The following is a 22,346-nucleotide window of genomic DNA, read 5'->3' as shown; positions in this document are numbered from 1 at the left end:
AGAAGTATCTGCTGAAGTCTATTGCCTATTTTTTTTTCAGATTATTTTCTTATTGTTGAGTTTTAAGGGTTCTTTATATATTTTGAATATCAGTTCTTTATAAGAGAGGCATTTTGCAAATATTTTCTCCCAATCTGTGACTTGTCTTCTCATTCTTTTGACAGTGTCTCTCACAGAGAAGTTTTAAGTTACAAAAGCCAGCTTACTAATTATTTGTTTCATGTATCATGACTTTAGTGTTATATCTATAAGTCCTCACTGTACCTGATGCCAGCTAGATGTTTTCTTGTATTATCCTCTAGGAGTCTGATAGTTTTGTGTTTTACATTCAGTTTGTGATCCATTTTTAGATAGTTTTTGTAAAGGGTCTAAGGTCTCTGTCTAAATTACCTTTTTGTATGTGAATGTCCAGTTGTCTGAGCACCATCAATTAAAATATCAAATTTCTATTGGCAAAAATCAGTTTGTGGGCTAAACATTTTAATTTCTTACTTTACCCTGCAATATTCCTAAGAACTTTACTGAATTTATCACATTTTTTGCATTTAGTTTTTTCTGTGTGACAGATATCAGACTGCTATCATTGAAGACTGAAAAAAAAAAAAAGACTTCAAAGTTCTAAATTCTCTAATACAGTTTCCTCAACCAAAAGCCTTTAAAGAGACCTTGGAATCCTCAGACTTTTGATGAGCGTTCTCAGTTTTGTCATGAAATTGTCATTTCAGCCTGTAGAACTCTAAAATCACCTTTTATACAAATCAAAGGAGCTAATCAATTAGTCATTTCCAGTGACACAGAAAAGTAACAATAAATAAAAAGAACATCAACCAGTCATTTATCTGTTTTGGGCTATTATACCAAAATTGTTGATCTAATGATCTCAGAAAGATTTGATCAGAAAGCAGAAAGGAGTGATTTAAAAGTTCTTTCAGGGGCGCCTGGGTGGCGCAGTCGGTTAAGCGTCCGACTTCAGCCAGGTCACGATCTCGCGGTCTGTGAGTTCGAGCCCCGCGTCAGGCTCTGGGCTGATGGCTCGGAGCCTGGAGCCTGTTTCCGATTCTGTGTCTCCCTCTCTCTCTGCCCCTCCCCCGTTCATGCTCTGTCTCTCTCTGTCCCAACAATAAATAAAAAACGTTGAAAAAAAAAAATTAAAAAAATAAAAATAAAAATAAAAGTTCTTTCAAAGTGGTGCAAGCTTCCCATAAGTCTACTCCACCCCCTCTGCTATTTCAAGGAATTGAACTTATTTTAGTATGATATGAAAACTTTAGTGTGGAAACAGTAATATTGTTCTAGAACTGTTTCTTAGGGGCTAAGGATACCTTATGACTAACCTGGACCTACCACATTTCTGTCCAGGTGAGTGTATGGAGAAAAATAGAACCAGCCCATCCTCAAATCGATACCAATGAATATTGTAAATCAAAGAGGTTACAAATTTAAAAATCATTATAATTTAAAATTTTTTCCATACCCTGCCTCTTTCCAAGAGAAATTTTAGTGTGTTCTTTTTTTAACTTACAGAAAAAAGATTAATACAAATATCATTGAAAGGGACAAGAGATCAAAGAGAAGGGAAGAAACAAACATGCTTACTGCAGGGTTTAATGTGACTGCCGTAGTTAGGCATTGGTTTGGTTCTGACCTTCCTGGAAGGGGAAAAGGGAGATGTTATGAATAACATAGGCTTTTTTTTTTAAATTTTGTTTTGTTTTCTTTTTTTATAATGAGGAAAGTGAATTCAAACTATTTCTTAAAAAGGGAGTTAACACTAAGTCTTATACTAGCAGTGCCCTTCTTAACATTTTTATGGCAAAGACAGAAGCAGAAAACACATAGTTGTTTGTGATAGTGAACAAAACAAAAAAGATGATCTTTTAACATTGAAACACTATGTGTTGTAATTTTTCATTTGGTGTAGTTGTTAATCTCTGCAGAAGTTTAGTGCAACTCAAAGGCAAAAGAGCCTCAGGTACCTTGAGGACTGACAGAATTCTAAATTCCTTAGACTAGGTCTTCAATTTGAGTGTTCATGAAAATCTAATAAAATCCTTGTGTGAAATACAGATTCCTGGGCTCTTTTCCAGGAACATCTGATTTAGTCAGTTTAAGATAAGATTCAGCTATCCGTATTTTTAACAGTTCTGTGATACTACTGTAATTCAACTAGTCCAGCTAGCATTTGAAAAACACTTGGACATTCTTGGACATTCCTTTTCAAATTTATTTTGTGCTAGTCAACAATTTTTATAGGAATTCGATAAATAATTCAGTGTTACAGGATCTAAAGACAGCCTAGATGGCAGATATTGTATAGTGCTGAGTAAGGGCAGGTCTACAATGGATCATGCAGATGACAGGACTTTTATTCTACTATAAAAATTATAGAGCCAGGCCCATATCCTAGTCTAGACAAGAGGCCAGCCACCCATAGATGTCTTCGGGTCAAGGCCAGATTTTCTTCAAGTAAAAATTTGAGTTTGCTCCAGCACTTAGGTCACTGATTAGTTCAAATGTCAAGTTAGAATCAGGCAGAGATAGTTTTTGTTTGGAAATCTTTGGAGACAGTGTTACCTGTGTCACATCATAGTTGTCCAGAAAGCCTTAATGATCCTGTGCAGGTCTCCAGGTATGTCTGCCAGAATGAGTGAACTGCAAAATGTTCCCTAGACAACTGAACACATTGACCTCTTTTACAGTGCTATTTAATATCGATTAGATGAATGTTAAGAAACGTCTGCCAGAGGCAGTGGTTTTTGTTTCATCAAGGTTAATGATAATTCATTCTTCCAAACAGCTGGTGGATCCCAGAGCTCTTTGTCTCTTAAGACCACTCCTGTTTAATGAACACCAAGCCATTACATCAGCATTTAGGAGACCTAAAATACTGAGTTTTATTTCTTATTAATTAAAGGCCCCTGGTCCCAGCCTCTGATGGTTAACTGGTAACATTCTTTTTTTTTTTAAACATTTATGTATTTTTTGAGAGACAGAGACAGAGCATGAGTGGGGGAGGGGCAGAGAGAGGGGGAGTCACAGAATCTGAAACAGACTCCAGGCTCTGAGCTGTCAGCACAGAATCCAACGTAGGGCTCAAATTCACAAACTGCGAGATCATGACCTGAGCCGAAGTCAGACACTTAACCAACTGAGCCACCCAGGTGCCCCTAACTGGCAACATTCTAAAGCATATCTAGATATAAATGTTCATTAAACACCACTATTGTTTTTTTGTACCAGAAAGAATGATGAGATGGACATTTTCCCTTTTTCAAATCAATTTCTCTTAAGTGGAAGATTGAGTTGACATGCCAGGTCTTGCTAGCTGCTCAAGAGGACACTTATATAATTTTTGACCTCTTATGAGAAAATAGCTTGATTGTCCCTTTTCATGAATTTGTATCAGATAAAATAATGTCACTTCCAGTACACATCACTAGGCTTATGGATGCTGCTTTTGTCTTGCCTTAATTTCTAGGTGCCTTGCTTCATGCTCTAGGTGATTGGTTTCTCTTCTAGATATTAACATGGGTTTTATATCCATCTTGGTAAAGGACATCACTCTGCCGTTAATTAACTAAGTATACTTATAAAACTTCCAGAATCTGTACATGCTTTCCAGTTGAGGACTTAAAAAAAATTCTTTTTTGACACAAAAAGTACTCTTGCCTTAAAAAGATAAAGTCCCTTACACTGCCTTCCCCCCCACAATTTTAATTTACTTTAAGACTTGATTATGAGTGTTTTTAAGTGGTAGTTTTGATGCAGTTCTGTTGTTTACTGAAAGTTTTATAAATGTGGTTAATTTTTAAAGAAAACATGTTAAGTCAGAAAAATGGTTGTTGTAGTGGATGAGTACCTCAAATCTCATAAGAAGTATGTGGAAAAGGCAATTTGAGACTTCAGATATTTTCAAAACCTTTCCTAAAACATATTTTACTATAAGCACATAGTTTTCCATTGTTGTGCCTATCACATTATTTTTTGAGCAGTGAGTTGATTGATTAGTTAATGCTCTTATATTAAGTATAATTTGTGAAGAGATTACCCAGAGAGGTGCCCCTATATAAATTAAGACACAGATTGACAAGTGCCTGTTTAATTTTAACTTTAAGGAGTGGCATAGCTAATTGAACAATTGTGGGACTGATTATAGTGATCAAATAAAGGTGAGATGTTTGGCAAGGAATCTTCGAGAAGATGAGTTTTGACAGATTTTGTAAGAAAGAGGAGAGATAAACTTGGACTGGGAAAATAGAAATATCATCCAAGTTGAATAAATTGACAGATGGCTAAGGGTATAAGGGATAGTAAGTGTTCTCTTTAGGACCATGAGGAATGACCTCCCTTCTTTTTCAGGGTCTGCTTCTGCTCAGATTTGTTCTTAGTGTAGAATCAGAAGCATTTGGAAGATTGACTAAGTTATTCTGCATGTTGCACCTTATGAAATGAAGGCCTGACCAGTGAGTTTATTTCCTATGGGCCAGACAACCGGCAGCAGTGGAGATGGAGCAGGAGTGCCCAGTTTCTGATAGACAGGGTATTATGCTGCATTGCACAACCAAATCATCCCCTAGTCATTGGATCTCTATTACCCTAGGCATTGTAGTCTTGCAGAGACGATAGAAGTGTCCAGCGTGCAAGGCTTTAGGTTGTGTAACTTTCATTACCCATTTAATCTTTTTTGTTCCAATTTCTTCTTGGGCAGAAACTTCAGTAATCTTTTAAGATAAGATTGATTCTCTATTACAGTGGTGTATTTCACCTGTTATCTTCTTAGTGTGTATTCTTAAATTGGCTGAGTATTTTTGGACTTCTTATCTTGGTGTGTTTTCTTAAATTGTGATGGAACTGGCCTTAAAAAAATGTAACCATCCTTTCATGGGATTCATTATTAACATGGTTTTGGAATATGACAGATTTTTTTTTTTTTAAGAGGAAAAAGCCAACAACTCCAGAAACCTTACATTTTTTGGTCTGTATTCAAGAGCTGATATTTGTTTTAGACTTGCTCTGTATCAGGCATGGTCTAAACACTGGCAATACAAAGCTGTATGTGGATAGTCACTGATTCCAGAACACTGCAGCCTGATAGGAACAGTCTGAGTGAGCTAACAGTTCTAGAGACTCAGACAAACCACTTTATTTCAAGAATGTGGCATGCAGTTTGAGGTCTGATCTTTTGATAAAAGCCCCTTTAGCTGATCCTTATGTATTGGTCTGTAGAGTGTCTGTGGCTTAGATATATTTTTTAAAGTAATGATAATCTTGGAATCTTAGTGTCATCTTTTATTTAATTTGAACAGACTAATGATTTGTCATGGAATTCAAGGTCTACTTTTCTGTCATATTCAGTAATGTTTTAAGTTTCTGCACTTTTCAAGTTATAACATATTTAGGATGGAGGAGCAAACAGCATGTTTGTATTATTTTAACAAATGAACCTTAATGTATAACAATTTTAAAGACTAGTATTTTACATTAATAGTAACAAAGACTACATAGTTCTTTCCTGTGGATTTTCTAAAATTATCCAGAGTAAATATGTGTTCACTGTTACTGTTCCCCAGGGTTCATTCCAGAGGGATTTAATAAAGCATAGTGAGTGTAATATTAAATTTATTCTTTGTTTCTTGCTGACACATAACAATTGTCAAATTAAAAAAAATGTAAGTGTGCTAAGTAGAAAAGTAGGTAGTTAAGTATTTCTTTATAAATTTATGGTAGTATTATATACTTGTAAAATATTAGAATGCATATGTTTAAAATACATATGCATGTACTAATAAGTAACACTAGTTAGTTTTAAGAATTTGGGACTACTTGGGGCACCTGGGTGGCTCAGTTGGTTAAGCGGCAGACTTCAGCTCAGGTCATGATCTTGCTGTCCGTGAGTTCGAGCCCCGCGTCGGGCTCTGTACTGACAGCTCAGAGCCTGGAGCCTGTTTCAGATTCTGTGTATCCCTCTCTCTGACCCTCCCCTGTTCATGCTCTGTCTCTCCCTGTCTCAAATATAAATAAAAAAATGTTAGGGGCGCCTGGATGGCGCAGTCGGTTAGGCGTCCGACTTCAGCCAGGTCTCGATCTCGCGGTCCGTGAGTTCGAGCCCCGCGTCGGGCTCTGGGCTGATGGCTCAGAGCCTGGAGCCTGTTTCCGATTCTGTGTCTCCCTCTCTCTCTCCCCTCCCCCGTTCATGCTCTGTCTCTCTCTGTCCCAAAAATAAATAAACGTTGAAAAAAAAAAATGTTAAAAAAAATTTAAAAAAAAATTTAAAAAAAGAGTTTGGGACTACTTATCATAAGAAATATTATTTTGTTTTCATTTTGATTTGCTAATATTCTTAGTAAATAATATTACACTTTTTTACATACATTTTATTATTATTATTTTTTAAGTAAGCTCTATACCCAATGTGTGGCTTAAACTCATGACCCAGAGATCAAGAGTTACATGTTCTACTGACTGAGACAGCCAGGTGTCCCAGTGAGTCACACCATTAAACAGGAAGATAATTCTGCCTAATGTTAGAACAGCACTTCTAATATGTACTAAAATCGATAGACTTTGTTATTATTTACTATAGAAGTTATCATTTCTTTGGCTGTTTCAAAATAAATTACATTGTCCAGGGTGCCTAGGTGACACTGTCAGTTAAATGTCCAACCCTTGATTTCGGATAAGGTCATGACCTCACAGTTTGTGAGACTGAGCCCCCTGTCCCTCTCTGTGCTGACACCGCGAGTCTGTTTGGGATTCTCTCTGTCCCTCTCCTGCTCATGTGCGCGCACACATGCACACTCTCTCTCTCTCTCTGTCTCTCTGTGCTCTCTCTCAAAAATAAATAAACATTAAAAAATAAAGTACATTAATAAACTACAGGTTTGCTGGATAACCTACATAAATAGTCGTTATTGACTATTTTGCTTTAAATTCTCTTTAATTAAAGTTTTATTTTATGAAAAATTGCTATATGTAGTTATTGTATCTAGCATTTTATCTTTAACAATTGTAATTTCAGCTTTTAAAATTTCTTAAATCTGTTCTCGACAGGTACTTCTAGAGAGAAAAATAAAAACATGATAGTCAAGATCCAGCTTTAAAATACTAATAGAACAGGTGCTATCTATCTTCATATATGGGAGAGCACTTTCTTCTTTAAAAGTCCTCTAAAGGTCCTATCATCTCACATGGTAACCAAGACTCTAGAAAAATGGCCTGACGTTTCTACTTTAAAAGAAACCAGCTTTTACTGTCTGAAAGCATTCCCACTGCTATCCTAATTACCTCACATCACTATATATGTACTCAATGCCTACTCTTTATAGAAACTTGGGGGCGGGGGAAGAAAATATAAGGGAGACTAAAAACTTATGAGCACACAATCCATAGATGAAGGTGTATATATATATTGTTTCATAAAAGCCAAAATCTTTCTTTCTGATAAAACTTAATACATGTCTTTTTTAAAAATTAATTAACACATATATGTACAAAATAGAAATCTCAAGTCCCACCAGAATGACCATTTTGGTATATCATCATAATATTTTTGTGTTTGTTTTTGTCTGCTTTCCGTTTCTGTGTCTGTACATAGATATATGTCTTCAATGAAACAAAGTTATACATTCCGTTCTACAACTGGTCATGTAGTTGAATTTGTCATGGACATTTTCCCTTGTTCCAGTAATCTCTTGCTGCATAACAAACCACCTCAAGATGTAGTGGCTTAAAAACAACAGTAGCATCCTTAGTCTTGGGTAAGCCTCACCAGGGACAGCCCATTTCTGCTTCACCCCGTATCAGCTGGAATGGCTCAAAGTCTAGAGGCTGACAAGTGAAAAATTTCTTCATTCATGTACCTTGCAATTGATACTGGCTCTTGGCTCTGCCTGTCCATGGAATGTCTCCACCTGGGCCCTCCACATGGCCTGGGAGACAATTATCCATGAATATCTCATGTCTCTACATGACCCTGGTCCTCTGAACATAGATAATAACAGCCCATTTAGAACTGTTTTTATAAAGAGATATTCCAGGAGGTGGTGAAGCTTGGAGACATCTCCCTCTCTGGAGATAGTCAGTGTAGTAAATATAAAAACTTGTCCTTCTCTCTCCAGAAGATTGGCTTATGTTCCAGGATAGAGAGAAGGCCAATATCTCTCTCCTGGAGGGAGGATTGGCACATCACCAGCAGCTCTATATAAGATCAGAGTTTCTGAATTTGAGGGTTTCTATCCTATAATACACCCCACTGCATATGCAGGTGCCATCTGGCCATTATTGTGTCATCCTGCCAAGTGGGACTGGGGCTTGAGAAACTCATGCAAGATGTTGCTCTGATTTCTGCTTTTGCTGTGAGTCACAGTTTTTGCCTTTAATCCAGATGCCTCATGCTTTCTGTATGTCCCTATGTGTGTGTGTATCAGATAATATTCATAATATTATATATATGTGCATATGTATATCTCCATATCCATACATACATACATACATACATACATACAGTGACAGTCTAAATCATTTACTTGCAAATAGGTAAAATCTCAGACCCTTCACAGTTTCTGACATAATTGTTTCTTCACAAAATGGCGGCTGTGTTCAAAAGGCAAGTTTCTTGAGAGACAGAACCAGGTGGAAGTTGTATGACCATTAATGTAATAGCCTCAGAAGCCACACTGTGTCAGCCTCTCTGGATTTTGTCAGTCGGTCACTCACAAAGGCCTGCTTAGGTTCAAGGGTACAGGAAGTAGACTCTAACTCTTAATAGGATAGTGGCAAGATTCTGGAAGAGAATGTGAAAATGAAATATTGCTAGGCCATTTTTGGAAAATTCAGCCTGCCACACATATGAATATAAATGAAAGTATCTCATCCTTTTTAACTTCTACATAGTTTCAGTGCCTAATGATGGGCATTTAGAATTTCCACTGTTCTTGTATCCTGGAAATTCCTATATACCAATGTTTAAGGCAAAGGCTTTTGTTCCATAACTTTATGAGTTAGTCCAGTACTAGGGGGTAAGTGAGAGAGAGAAAAAGGGAGTGAGACAGGATGCCAAGAAGAACCAGACTGAAGATGATTCGTTGAGCTGACCACTGCTCAGTATCCAGCACAATTGATTGCTCAGTCTTGCAGAACTGTATTCTGAGAGACAACAAAAACATTGTCTCAGGAGAAGGAGGAAGGAAGGAAGGAAGGAAGGAAGGAAGGAAGGAAGGAAGGAAGGATAATACATCTGTTGACTCTCATCTCCCATTGGTCAAAGTGTCCTCATTGGACATTCATTGCTCCACGCATCTTGCATGACCTGGGTGATTCCTCCTCTGCATTAAACTTAGTAAATCTAAAGTGGCTTTATAAGAAGTTGTTGAACCTTTATTTTTTTACTGTCATGGATTTTGGTGGAAAGATTGTCTATCTACATAAATTTATATGTACCTCCCAAATTATATACTTAAAATAAGTTCTAGAATTGCAGTCTCAAGATCATTGAATATATATATATATATATATATATATACACACACACACACATATATGTGTGTATATATATGTATATATGTGTGTATATACACACATATATATATACACACACACATATATATTTAAATGCTATTGTCAATTGACAAATACTACTTATTTTCCCTCTAAAAAAATGTATACACATTTATACTTTACCAAGGAATCAAAAAGAAAACTTAATCTCATACTCTAGACTTAATTAGTATCCCAATTACTGCCAATCTAATAGGCAAATGAAAAATAAATCTTTTTTGTTTTCCTAGTTTCTGTTTGATTTTTTTGTCAGGATGAACATCTTGTCACATGCAGCTAGCATCAGTCAGTTTGCAGCTTTTCAAATGGGCTTCTTTCCCTTGGTAATACACATTTTAGTTTCCCCCATTCTAGTCTTTGAGTCTTATAGTTCTTTTAGCCCTTTCTGTGATTTTTGCTTTTTCCTTGGCTACAGGGTAGACCTGCCTTTGGGAGCTTAGCATCTCTTTCATTAATTTCAGCCCTGCTCATTAATTCTGGGCCAAGACTCATTCATTGCCCTATTACAAAGGGACATAATCGTAAAACATATATGGCAAAGTATTTCGAAGTGATTAAATAAAGGAATGAGTTTTACTTTACTCTTTATACTTTCTGTATTATCTGAATTCTTTTTTCAAATGAGCATGTATTACATTTATTATAATCAGACTAAAAGAAATATATTTAAAATAAAATATAAAATGCTAGTGCAAAAATAGAAACAGAAAATCAATTGCTTTGCATATATTAAATTACATGTCCCCACATCCATGCTGTACATTTTTAAAAGCTTTTCAAAAAATCTTTCTAATGTATGATAGCCTAAGTTTTTCTAAACCTTACTGGAAAAATCCTATAATTTTAATTTACTAGAATGGGTATGGTTTGATTTTTAAACAACATCAGTACCATTCAACCAGCATTTCCTTAGTGCGTATGCCAAACATATTTGTGCCTGTGTTGTGAGAGATATAAAAACGCAATACTTGACAATGTGATATAACAGTCAGCTTATAGGACAGGCGTTCTTAACCTGACTGCAGAGGAAAATGACCTGAGAGTATTCCAAAAATACTGATGACCAGGCCCCACCCTAGATAATTGAATAAGAATCTGGGGATTGGGGAGCAGAATTTTCAGAAGTTCTTGGACTGAAAGAAAAATGAACAACTAACATGTATTTCCATTCATTCATTCATCAACTACTATCTTCATAAATAAACCAGTATTAATTCACTGTCTACTACCTACTAAGTACTGTGCTAGGTGCTGAAGAAGACAGATCTGCAAGTAGATAGTAAATGAATGAAGGAGGGAGGGGAAAGGAAGGTGAGAGAGAGAGGTCTGAGCACACTCTGGCACAAAAGCAGCTGCTCTCTTGTATTTCAGGTTGAAATAAGAAAGTTATGACACATGCCACTTTCAAATCTCTGCTGATGAGAGTTTGCAGATAGAAGCTGAAGCCATCCAATTTTGTAAACAAAATGAGGAAGGCAGGAAATTCGTGCTGCAGGGTCCCTCGTCTCCTTTTCTGGGACCCCTCTTCCATTCCTCCTTATTACATATCATCTCCAGGTGCTCTTACGTTGCCCTTGGTGTGCAGGTCACAGAACCTCGTGGCTCTCCTGCAAAATTTCTAGCTACAGGTTCATCGTAGGAGAAGGAAAGTTAGAAATGTGAAGGAATTAGAAGAGCAATCCTGTCCATCCTTGCCACCTCCATACTCTCCCTTAGGTAATGCCTTTACTGTCTCAGTCAGCTTAGGCTGCTATAACAAGATAATGTAGACTGGGTGACGTAAAAATAAGACAATTGTATTTCTGACAGTTCTGGAGGCTGAAAATCTGAGACCAAGTGTGCTGCTGTGCTTGGGGTCTGGTGAGAACCAACTTCAGGCTTTACACTGCCAACTTCTTGATGTGTCCTTACGTGCTGGAAAAAGAACTAGTTGTCTCTCCCACCTCTTCTTATAAGGGCACTAACCTCATTCATGAGGGCTCCCCCCTCATGACCTAATCACTTCCCAAAGAACCCCCCTTCTACTACCCATCTTGTCATAATCGGGGATTAGATTTCGCATGAATTTTGGAGGCACACAAACAGTCTGTAGCAGCATCTCTTCTCTGGACCTCTGCAAAAATTTCTCAATTATCCCTTTTGCCACTAATGCCTTCCTCATCCATCAGGCTTACACATGGATCTAGAATTATCTTTCTAAAACGCATTTTCTCATCTGGCTTGAATTCATTGAATAGTTTCCTCATTGGCCATGGGATAATGTTCAAATCCCTTAGCATCTAAAATACCCCCATCCAGTTGTTTCCCAGCCTTTTTTTCTTTACTTTTGTCTAGATCCAGCATTGCTAAACTTTTTGTCTCTATTCCATTCCATATTCTTTTATGGCTCCATCATTTTGCCATTTCCTGGAGTATTTTTCCTCTCTTATGGCCTTACAAGACCCAGCTCAAAGTTTATCACTTCTGTGAAGTTTTTCCCTGGTCTCCCTTTGCCTTTTGTACATACCTTTAAATACGTGTTTACCTCTAATCATATTTATTTAATTATTTGTTACATTTCCTGAAAGCAAAATCTTAAGCCTTATTGATCTTTGCATTTCTCTCTTCTTCAGTGGAACTGGCAAACAACTGATGTTGAAAAATGTTTCTCAAATGAATGTAAATGAATCCACTAACCAGTGTGCTCTGGGAATCCAGGGACCTCTACCTTGTGATACTGTTGTCTCAGCAGCAGTGACAGCAATCTTTTAAAAATGTACATCAAATCATGTCAACTTTCTGCTTAAACCCATCCAAAGGCTCCATGCTTCCCATAGACCCTAAAACTTGGCATGAAATCCACAATCTTTATTGGCCTACAGCCCCTTTGTTCTTCTTTGGGCTCATCTCTCCTCACCCTCCCCTCATGCACCTCATGTAGCATGCCTCAGCCACCCTGACCACCCTTCCTGCCTCAAGTAGGTGGGGCCTCCACCAGGGCTGCCCCCTGTAAAGGGTATTCTTCCCTTGGGAATGATCAGTTGTTCCCTCCCTCAACTTCAGGTCTTGGCTTGAATATCACTTCCACATCCAGGCCCTCATTCAAATCACATTTCCTTAGTATCACCTTAAACTGGTGACTTTACACATTTTATGGTGCTCATTTCCATGTGTAATTTGTATTTATCTATGTTATTTGTTTAATGCCTATCTTCTTTACTAGCCTTTATTTTCCGTTACAACAGGGACCTTCAGTATTTTGTTGTAAAATGTATTCTCAGCATGGTGTCTGAGACTTACTTGTCCAGTGAATATGAATGACTGAGTGACAAGCTTTAGGATTGTATGTACTGTAGATATTTTTCTCTTCTTCTCCTCTCCCTTTATTTTTAATCCTGATCTCCCATACTTATCTAGTAAAGTAATGTTCTGTTGACTGTTTGACTGGCTCTCTCAATACCCATACCATTACCACTTTTGAATCACAATGGTTTTGTGTAGATTTTAACTCTCAAATGAATAATAAATTGGGATATTTGTTTTGTTTCTTCTATTTTTTTTTCTTTTTTTTGCCCAACAGAGTTGAAGTTAAGCTTTTCTTTGCTATTTTTTTTAATGATATTTTGGCACGGGCAGTTATTAAAACATCTTAAAATCTATACTGTGAGATTACGAATAAATGCAATACTGTTTACAGTTCTTGCTTACTATCTTCTTTGTCTTGTTGTTGTTGTTATTAGTCCTCATAAAGGCTAACTTGTACAATCACTAGCACAATGCTATGCAGACTATCTTGAGTAATCCAATAATAACCGTGCATTTTATCTTAGATTTTTTTTTATCTGATTCGATAGAGCTAATTTAGTTTTTCTAAGCTCTGGTTTTAAATCTAATTAAGACATCTTAAATTGCTCAATTTCCATTTGGGTAGCCTGCTTTGCCCATAATTTTCAGGTTTCAAGACTTCTCTAATGAATTTCTTCCATTGCTTTTCTGCAATTAAGCTTCTCTTCCATTAAGCTCTGTCAGAGTTAGTCATAAGGCAGACTGCTAACCAATCAGTCTCATTAATTAAGAGCAATATAAGATTTCTAAGAAAATCCCTTTGTATACAAGGTAATTTAGAGGAATGGCCTATCATTGTGCAAATGTCCACGTATTCTTTTCTCAGCAGAGCAGGATATGAGTAGTTTGGAAACCAGTTTTTTGAAACTTGATTCCTCACCTCATTGTCTCTCTGACCTCTCACAGTTGCCCCATCCCCACACCCCCAAAAGGTTAAAAACACAGTAAGCAGCCACATACCAAGATAGAGCAGGGGCATGAGGAAGATGGCATTTGATTTGCCCTTTGGCAGCAGGGTACGGCAGCACTTGGCAAGCCCAATTCTTCCTAGTTGAATATATCACTTGCACGTCTCAATCTGCCTCTGTTGTCCTGTGGCCTGTGAACCTGAACTCAAGCCTCTCTTTCAAAGGCATTATGTTACAGCACACCATCTGGTCAGCTGGCCCTGTATTCAAAGAGATTTGGAATCACAGTGTAGAGGAGCTAATTATGTTCAGTGAGTGTTTCATGATTTGCTATTCTAGCCAAATAAACAAAAATAAATTATTGAAATATTTCCTTTCTGTTCTTTCTGTTCAGCCGATTCAGAAGTGTAGGGGGAAAAAAATCCCCAAATAGTGAGAAAATTATTGGGGAAGCTGTTGAATCCATTTTGCATAACGGATCCTGCATATGTTCTAAATTGTAATCCTTTTGGAGTTGAGATTGATAAGAATATTTAATGTGTTTCTGCCCTATTTTATAGTGGATGGTTTTCATGCTAAGTGCTTTAATGTATGTCTATACTGCTAATGTATCACTTGAGGCTAAACAGTTCAAAGCTTTGAGTGTATTTTATGAATTTGAGATTTATTGACCCAGTGTTTATTTTAACTAGGACATATTTATGTTTGTGCCCTTTTGAAAACCGCCATTGGGACAGAGGCAAGTTTTAAAATCTTACATCTGTTCTTAGGCAATTTGGTAACATGCTAATTTTTTTTTACAGTTACTTCTGCAAGTACTTAAGCACCTTTTGTTTGCCAGCTCCAGATATAATCCAGCTCTTGCTTAGTAGCTCTCAACTAAACATTAATTTTCTCCTAACCCCTAGTTTTTAAAAGAAGAGTTCAAGTGATAGTATTTCAATATTGTTAATTCCTTAGTATATCTATTGACATCATGTAAAATTTGATTTGAAATGCAGCATGAACGACAAAGCTATACAAGACAAGCAGGAAGCTGTAAAGCAAGCATGAACATTTTCATGTAGGCGTAGTTGTCTAAACTCCAATTAAACTAAATGATTCCAGATTAGCCTTGCTTGTAGTCTAAAAATAAATACCTATACAGAAATTATTCTACTTTGTTGTAATCTATCATTAATTTTCATGTATGGATTTCTCTTTATAAAGGTTAAGGATAAGAGCTATCTCTTTTTTTTAATCATCTCATCTATTGTTTATATATTGATAACATATTAATGTCAATTAAAATTTTTAAATTTTATGTTCTTTTGAGAGTTGTGTATTATATACTTGTTAACCCATCTAATTTACCACTACAGCTTTAAAATCTAACGCTTACTGTAAATGTAAATGTGCTACTTTTTCCTGTGTATGGAAAGGACCCTTGAGTTAAATGAACACCATTAAGTAGTGTCCTCTTTGTTTGAAAGCTTAGTGTCTTTTACTACTAGAACACAGCCAGTGGTTTGCTACAACTAAATTAGTATCAAAATTGAGTGCATCCCTACCAAATTGCTAAAATGTATAATTTTTTAAATTCCAGATGATTTTAAAAATTCTATGGCAGCATCTTTTATATGTGGCCTTGTATGCAACAGTCTAAAAGAAAACAAATATTGCATATAGAAAATAAGCAAGAATTTTTTCATAAAATAAGTATGAAATTATTTGGGGCAAGGCACATAGCTTTTAATTACTCTTTCAAAACCACATTGCATTCTGAAGAGATTTTAAAGTCTGGTTAAAGTGTTTCTACGTACAGTTTCATCCTGTCGTATGTAAACTTAAATTATTCCAATCCAGCCTATAGGTAACAAGTCATCCCATGGAATGTTCTACCAGTCTTTTTTATAACCTACATTAATGTGACAGTACTATCACCTTCTCAAATGTATCTAAAAAGACCTTAGCCAATGATATCAGATGAACCACGGTTATCTCCTACACCAGATTATGAACTGTTTGAGAGTGAATCAATTTCTAATTTATTTTTATGGGTTATGGAGCCCTTAGTCGATTTTTTTTGCATATATATATGTGTATGGTCAGGATCCATAAGGAAATAGATGGCATGCTTAGTGGGTGTAATTGTGGAGTGTTTAATAAGGGGGTTATTTACAAAGCAGTGAGCAAGGTAAGGGGAACAACAGGACAGTGAAGCATTACTGGGGCAGCAATAGCAGGGAGATATTACCACGCGTTGGTCTGAGGGGCAAAAGTGGGGAGAGATCTGAAAGAGTTGTAGCTCAGGTGGTATCTAGAGGAGAGAACTGCTGGCAAGAGCTGTGGCCTTTAGAGGAGCCTTACTCGCCTTTACTCACCTTCCCACTGCTTTTCATTGGCTGGCTATTGGTTAAGCCCAAACAAAAGCCAGGGACAAGGAAGTCAGGCAATACAATCCATCAAAGTCTGCAGCTGCAAGCACAGGGCAAGATGAAGAAAGGCGGAGAAGGCGTGGATATAAGGGAGGGAGATATGTATGCAAACAAAATATCTAGCTTAGCGGATGTTGAATTAATGGTGAAGTCTTTCAATGTTTCAACTTAACTAAAATATATTTGCCTAATTCTGGTTGATAGGACAGGGACATTAAGTGCTTAAATAAATTTTATTGTACTTTCTCAAACCATTAATTTGGACATACATATATTTGAGTACTTGAGTAAGGAGATAGCCATCGGAAGAGGTAGAAGGCCGGGGAGACATGCCCAACATACTCTTGTAGGAACTGATCTTTGTTGTCATAAATGTGATTTCTGATAAATCAGCACCCAGGTCAACAGAAAATGACATTTGTATTCACTTATGTTGAAAATAAATTAATCTTTCAGCATAAGCTGGATTAGTCTAACAGATTTTTTGTTTTTGTTTTGATTAGCTAAACTTATTTCTAAGCCCTAATGAATGATGTTTCTACTGATATCTGTCCATAACTAATATATATAAATAGCATAATTTTCAAATAACTAATGGAGTTAGTTATTTAGAAAAATCCGAGATCTTTTCTTCACTGAAGAAAAAAAATCTCTTTAATGTGAATCATCATCTCCTAATTTATTTTTTAAGTCTGGATTTTCATATATTAAGATGGTTTAAATCAAGGGATTTCAAGGCCAAACAACAGCACTGACAGAAATGTTGAACCACAGTAGACCTGATCTCTGAAGAATGCAGTGATAGTGATTGTGTTGTTATATCAGGACATCTTAATAGATCTAAATGTGGAGTATTCATGGGAAATAAAATCAGTAGTTAGTTCTCAAAACATTTAAGGCTACGTTAAGATCCACAATTGAATGGCAGTCAGAGATTTATCCCTGTGATATATTTTTCTGACTCAAACTAACTGTTCAATGTTTCTAATGGAACGTGTAAGTGGAGTCAGTAAATAAATTATTAGGACCTGTAAAACCATAGATATTAAAGAGGAATAAACATTTCACAAAAAATACAAAGAACAATCCATTGGAGATGCATTAAGAAAAAATAATAAAATACTCTTTCTCTTCATTAAATATTAAGTCAAATTCTTGATTGACAGGGGTGCATGGCTGGCTCAGCCAGTGGAACAGGTGACTCTTGATCTCAGGGTCGTGAGGTCAAGCCCTACATTGGGTGTAGAGCCTACTTAAATAATTGATTGACAGGAGAACATATATATTGTTTATAAATAAATTTATATTTATTTGGAATGCATGTTCAAGGATTCTCTAGGAGTATATGATTAAAGGCCCCCTTAGCTACTGACTGAACCTGATTATTTAACGGGCTAAGAACTAGTGTATTAAAAATTCTAAGCACCATTTCTACCTAAGACAATAAGCATATATCCTAAGCCAAGGCTTGTCCTGGAAGAACAGTGGCATTTAATTATTTCAGAGATTTATTATGCAGAAACAATCTGAGTGCCCTTAGTCTGGGCCCAGAAGCAGCCTGTCAACAGAAGTCTTTCCTAACCTATAAGTTGGAATTCACAGGTACAAATTGAAGACTCTGTTGGCCAGGCCTTCCAGGTCTTTTCATGTCCAGACAATGCTGGACTTCCTGCTGGAAAGGAAAGCACCTTTTAGTCTCTACCCTCAAGTCCACTCCAGTCATCTTAAAGCTTCATTGAACTAAAAATTGGTTCCATCTTACCAAGTAGTTGGGGGTTCCTACATGGTCTGAATCACCCTTTTTCAGATTATATTATTGCTATTTTTAGACAAAGACAACAAAGGTTATTCACGTTCTCTGTAACCAAATAAAACCCTACAGAGCTGTATTAAACATTTACAACTTCACCATCCCCCCTCCTGTGTTGTTCCTGTGAATGACGAGTGTTAGGTGGTTCCCTGCAGCATAGCATTCCTTCTCTGTGCTGATATAAAGCTAGACACACATATAAATAGATTTTTGTGTTTTCCCTGCACTCACCTCTTTCCTTTGCCCCCATCTCACTCTCCACCCTTTCTCCCTCTACTTCCTAAACTGGAATGATACTATAAAATATATTCTGTAACTTGTCTTTTTAAATGTAGTGTATCATAGACTTTCTCTAGATGCCCATACCTATAGATCTACCTCCTTCTTTTTAATAGCTGTATAATATTCCATGTGGATGTATCCTATTTAATCATTCCTCTACAATGAACATTCAGGTTGTTTCTGGTTTTGTGCCACTACTAACAGTACTGAAGCAAATAATTTTATACACGGATCCTTAATGTATGCTCCTTTAAAAATGTACAAAAGTATCCCCCAACATGGGATTGCTGATTCAAAAGGTATGTACCTTTAAATTGTAGTGTATATTACCATACTGCTTTGCAGGAAGGTTGTAGTGGTGAACATGGCCATTAGCATTAAATGAGAGTTTCCCTGAATCCCTAGGTATCTTCACGTGTAGTGGATGTTATCCATCTCTTCCATTTTTTCCAATTTGATGGATAAAACAAAATAGAATTTCATTAATTCTTTATGTTTCATTATACCATATCAGCCACCTGAAATACAAGGACAATAAACAGAAGGCCTAGCATCATAGAGGTTTTTAAGGGGATTTTCAATAATTTACGATGCATGAGAGAATTTGCCATGTGTGTTTATGCATGTACCTCCTCTCCCCAAATTATAACAATACTTGTAAATTCAGGCCTTACCCTGAGAGAAATTCAGGGAAACAACCAGCTGGAACGTATGAATTGAGTAGGTTGACAGAACAATGAGAATACAGTTTCTTAACTGCTTCTAGAGGACTTCCATCCCACCAGGTCATATATTTACAAAAAGCTCAGCTTCTCCCCACCCCACTTTATGCAATACTGACTGAGACTTGTTATCCTATTAACTCACCACAGGATCTGTAATTCATTAATATATGTCATTTGTAGGTGCTTCCAGATACACATGAGAATAACAATTGGGTGTTGCCCCAGGTCTAAATGTAATTACAGTGTTCAGTTCAGCATATGCCATGCTCTACAAAGTCAATGACCCACCAGGGTAGATAGTAACCCCCCAATGTGAAGCATTTAAAGAAAGATTTGTTAAATGAAAAGAACAACAGAAAATAGACCATGAGAATAACAAATAGGGTTATGAAAAGACTTCTAATCTTCTATTATTTAGCATTTATTCAATATGGTTTCATATACGCAAAAATAATAGATCTCATTCTTACCCAGTTGAATTCACAAAGAAAGGAAAAATGATTTAGGAAAAGAGAAACAGCTACTAAGTTTAGCACAAAATTATCTTTAGGAACAAAGGCAAGAATATCATTGGAGAAATAATTTGAAATTTGTAGTCGAATAGCTTAATTTTTCTGGCTTTGCTACCTCTGGTCATTTTCTTTGGTTTCTGGTTGTCGTTGGCCCCAGGGTTCTCCACATATTTGGGGAGAACAGGCTGATGAGCCAGAGGCACTTAACTCCTTGGCATTTTTCTAAGAGTCTTTATTTGATAATCTGAGACTTCTTAGGACAAAAATTTTCACAGTCTATAGAAAGCTCTGCCATACCCCATATTAAATAGTGATCAGACCTTTTGTCTCAGGAAATAAACACCCTTATTCTTCAGCAGTCAATGATAGATAGTCATACTACTACTGTGCAGGCACATTCTTACATTATGTTCCCTAAACTGGGTCCTGGGCTATAGCTTTTTTGATCCTTTTGCAATAAGAATTTGTTTCGTTTCTAGGGGCGCCTGGGTGGCGCAGTCGGTTAAGCGTCCGACTTCAGCCAGGTCACGATCTCGCGGTCCGTGAGTTCGAGCCCCGCGTCAGGCTCTGGGCTGATGGCTCGGAGCCTGGAGCCTGTTTCCGATTCTGTGTCTCCCTCTCTCTCTGCCCCTCCCCCGTTCATGCTCTTTCTCTCTCTGTCCCAAAAAAAAAAAAAAAACGTTTAAAAAAAAAAAAAAAAAAAAAAAAAAAGAATTTGTTTCGTTTCTCTTTTGTGAAGGAAATACTGTGTGCTAGAGGTGATTCATTGCCTGTTTTAAATACTTATTCCTTCCCAAGGTACTCTGATGTTGGCATTATGAGCCCAGATAACATGTCCATATCCAGGAAGAAATTTCCAAGTGAGTGCTTCCACCTGAAGCCCACCCCTACAGATGCCTCTCACTAATTGTCTCTAGTCTGTTCCTTGAGGCTGACTGGTTACCTCTTAAGTGTGTGGCCTACTACTAGGTAGCAAAAGGCACCTATGTCATGGAACCAGGTTCTGCTTTGCTCCATAACATTAGGGTCTCTGAAATCACCATCGCTGACTCTAATTTATTCTTCTAGTGCTTTCTGTAAAGTTTTTATTAAGTTCTACAGTTTTTGTTTTTGTTTTTGTTTTTGTTTTGTAGCAGGAGGAAACCACAACCATAGTCTACTTTCATGCCCTGTGCTGTCACATTCTACAATTTTCTCTTCCTCAACCTGGCTGGAACTCACAAGTTTTCAACTATATAATAAACATCAAACTACAGATGTTGTAATTCTTTGTTCCAAAATGTTATACTGGTGACACAGAAGCAAGATAAAGCTTTCTTCCCTTCCACAGTTGTCTTCTATTCTGTTATCGGTCTCTCTTATGATTGGTTGCAAGAACAGTGATTAGACACTTCCTTGCAGGACTAATTTGGGCTAATTTATATGCATATTATAGAGGAGGAAAATACTCCTTCCATCCTCTTAGGTTCTGTCACTGGGCCTGAGAATTAAACTAACATAGGGCAGATGAACAAGAGAAAAGCTTCAAATTTCATTGAATACTTTGATAGGCATGGGGGAGTCCTAATAAGAAAAACAAAGATTCAAAGAAGCAGTTAGAACTGAGAGCTTATATACTGTTTTTTTTTTTTAATCAAAGGATGATAAATTTGTAGAGAAGTGACAAGACATGGATTTGGGTTAGGAACAGTACATTGTGGGAACATTGCTAGGAACCGTATGGGGAAAACTAAAGAAAGAAAAGGTCTATTTTAATAGGTTTGTTTGTATAGATCCATTTTGGCAAAGATACCCAATCTCCAGTGATAAGAATGTTCTCTGCGTGGTACAGAGTGCACTTATCTCAAGGGATAATGTTAACCTGGTTTTGGGTACAAAGAGGGAGGTCAGAGAGCTCTTCCTGCATCTGTGGTCTTTGCAGTGCCCTTAGCTCAAAATAATCAATATGCCAAAGCAGTGTCTTTTGGGTGACATGTTCTGATCTCCTTTAGTACGTAATGTGTATGTAGGATTAAATCCCACTTAAATTTTTGTATTAATATGATAGATGAGTTCTGATTTATATCCAGCAGCCATTTCTTAAATTATAGAGAGCTGTGCTAAAATGGGAGAGACCTATACTAAAGCAGGAAACATACATCTAGTATATTTCTGTATAAGCCCTATTTTAAAATTACAAGTAAGATTTATTTATTATTTATAAAGAAGATTTGAGAAACCTTTAAAAATAAATTGCAGTAAAAAAAACTAGAAAATTTGAAATTCAGAACAATGAAATTATAAGGAGAAAGGAGTTAGAAGCAACTTCAAATGGATTTATTAATGTAGATGAGCACTGAGCTGAATTCTGAAGTTATTGGCAGCCAAAGCAAAAAATAAAATATTTTACTTTATCTTGACCTCAGTGTTTAACTAAAGAGAGCTTTCATATTTATTTAAGGGCCCTCAGGGCCCAAGCTGGTGGATGAATGAGAGAAGAGTCTGGGTGTGAACCAAAGAGAATTGTACAGCTTCTTTTTGTCCCATCCAAAGGAATTCAAACTGTAACAAAATCATTGCTGGCTGAATAAAACCAGAGGCAGGGACAGGGATAGACATGAAGTGGCAACTCTAGCCACAGTTGAAATCTAGAAGAAATGTATCATATGGGTCTGTTTGGCATTCTCTAACATAAAACACAATGGATAATGCCTAAGTTATTTTATTAAAAAAGCACAGAAATGGCCATTGCTTTAAAGGGTCTTTCTAAAGTTGAACTTCTGAAAAAGCCAGCAAGGAAATATAAGACCAAGTCATCCAGCTATGTGGAACTG

At 36.7% G+C, this 22,346-nt stretch overlaps 1 protein-coding gene across 9 annotated transcripts in view; it reads left to right on the top strand.

Annotated features, from left to right (window-relative positions):
* IMMP2L (inner mitochondrial membrane peptidase subunit 2) overlaps window positions 1–22,346 on the top strand; it is an 879,044-nt gene that overhangs the window by 700,105 nt on the left and 156,593 nt on the right. For 8 of the 9 annotated variants that reach the window (XM_049642957.1, XM_049642960.1, XM_049642961.1 and 5 more), the window contains one exon: window positions 20,667–22,296. The exons of the other annotated variant lie outside the window; for it this stretch is intronic. In XM_049642957.1, the coding sequence (XP_049498914.1) occupies window positions 20,667–20,798 (132 nt within the window). In that variant the 3' untranslated portion in view covers window positions 20,799–22,296. Of the gene's footprint in view, window positions 1–20,666; window positions 22,297–22,346 lie in introns of those variants that run through there. 9 annotated transcript variants of the gene reach the window in all.

Source organism: Panthera uncia, chromosome A2, assembly GCF_023721935.1.
Source record: "Panthera uncia isolate 11264 chromosome A2, Puncia_PCG_1.0, whole genome shotgun sequence".
Lineage (NCBI taxonomy): Eukaryota > Metazoa > Chordata > Mammalia > Carnivora > Felidae > Panthera > Panthera uncia.
This window is presented reverse-complemented; position numbering and strand designations above follow the sequence as displayed.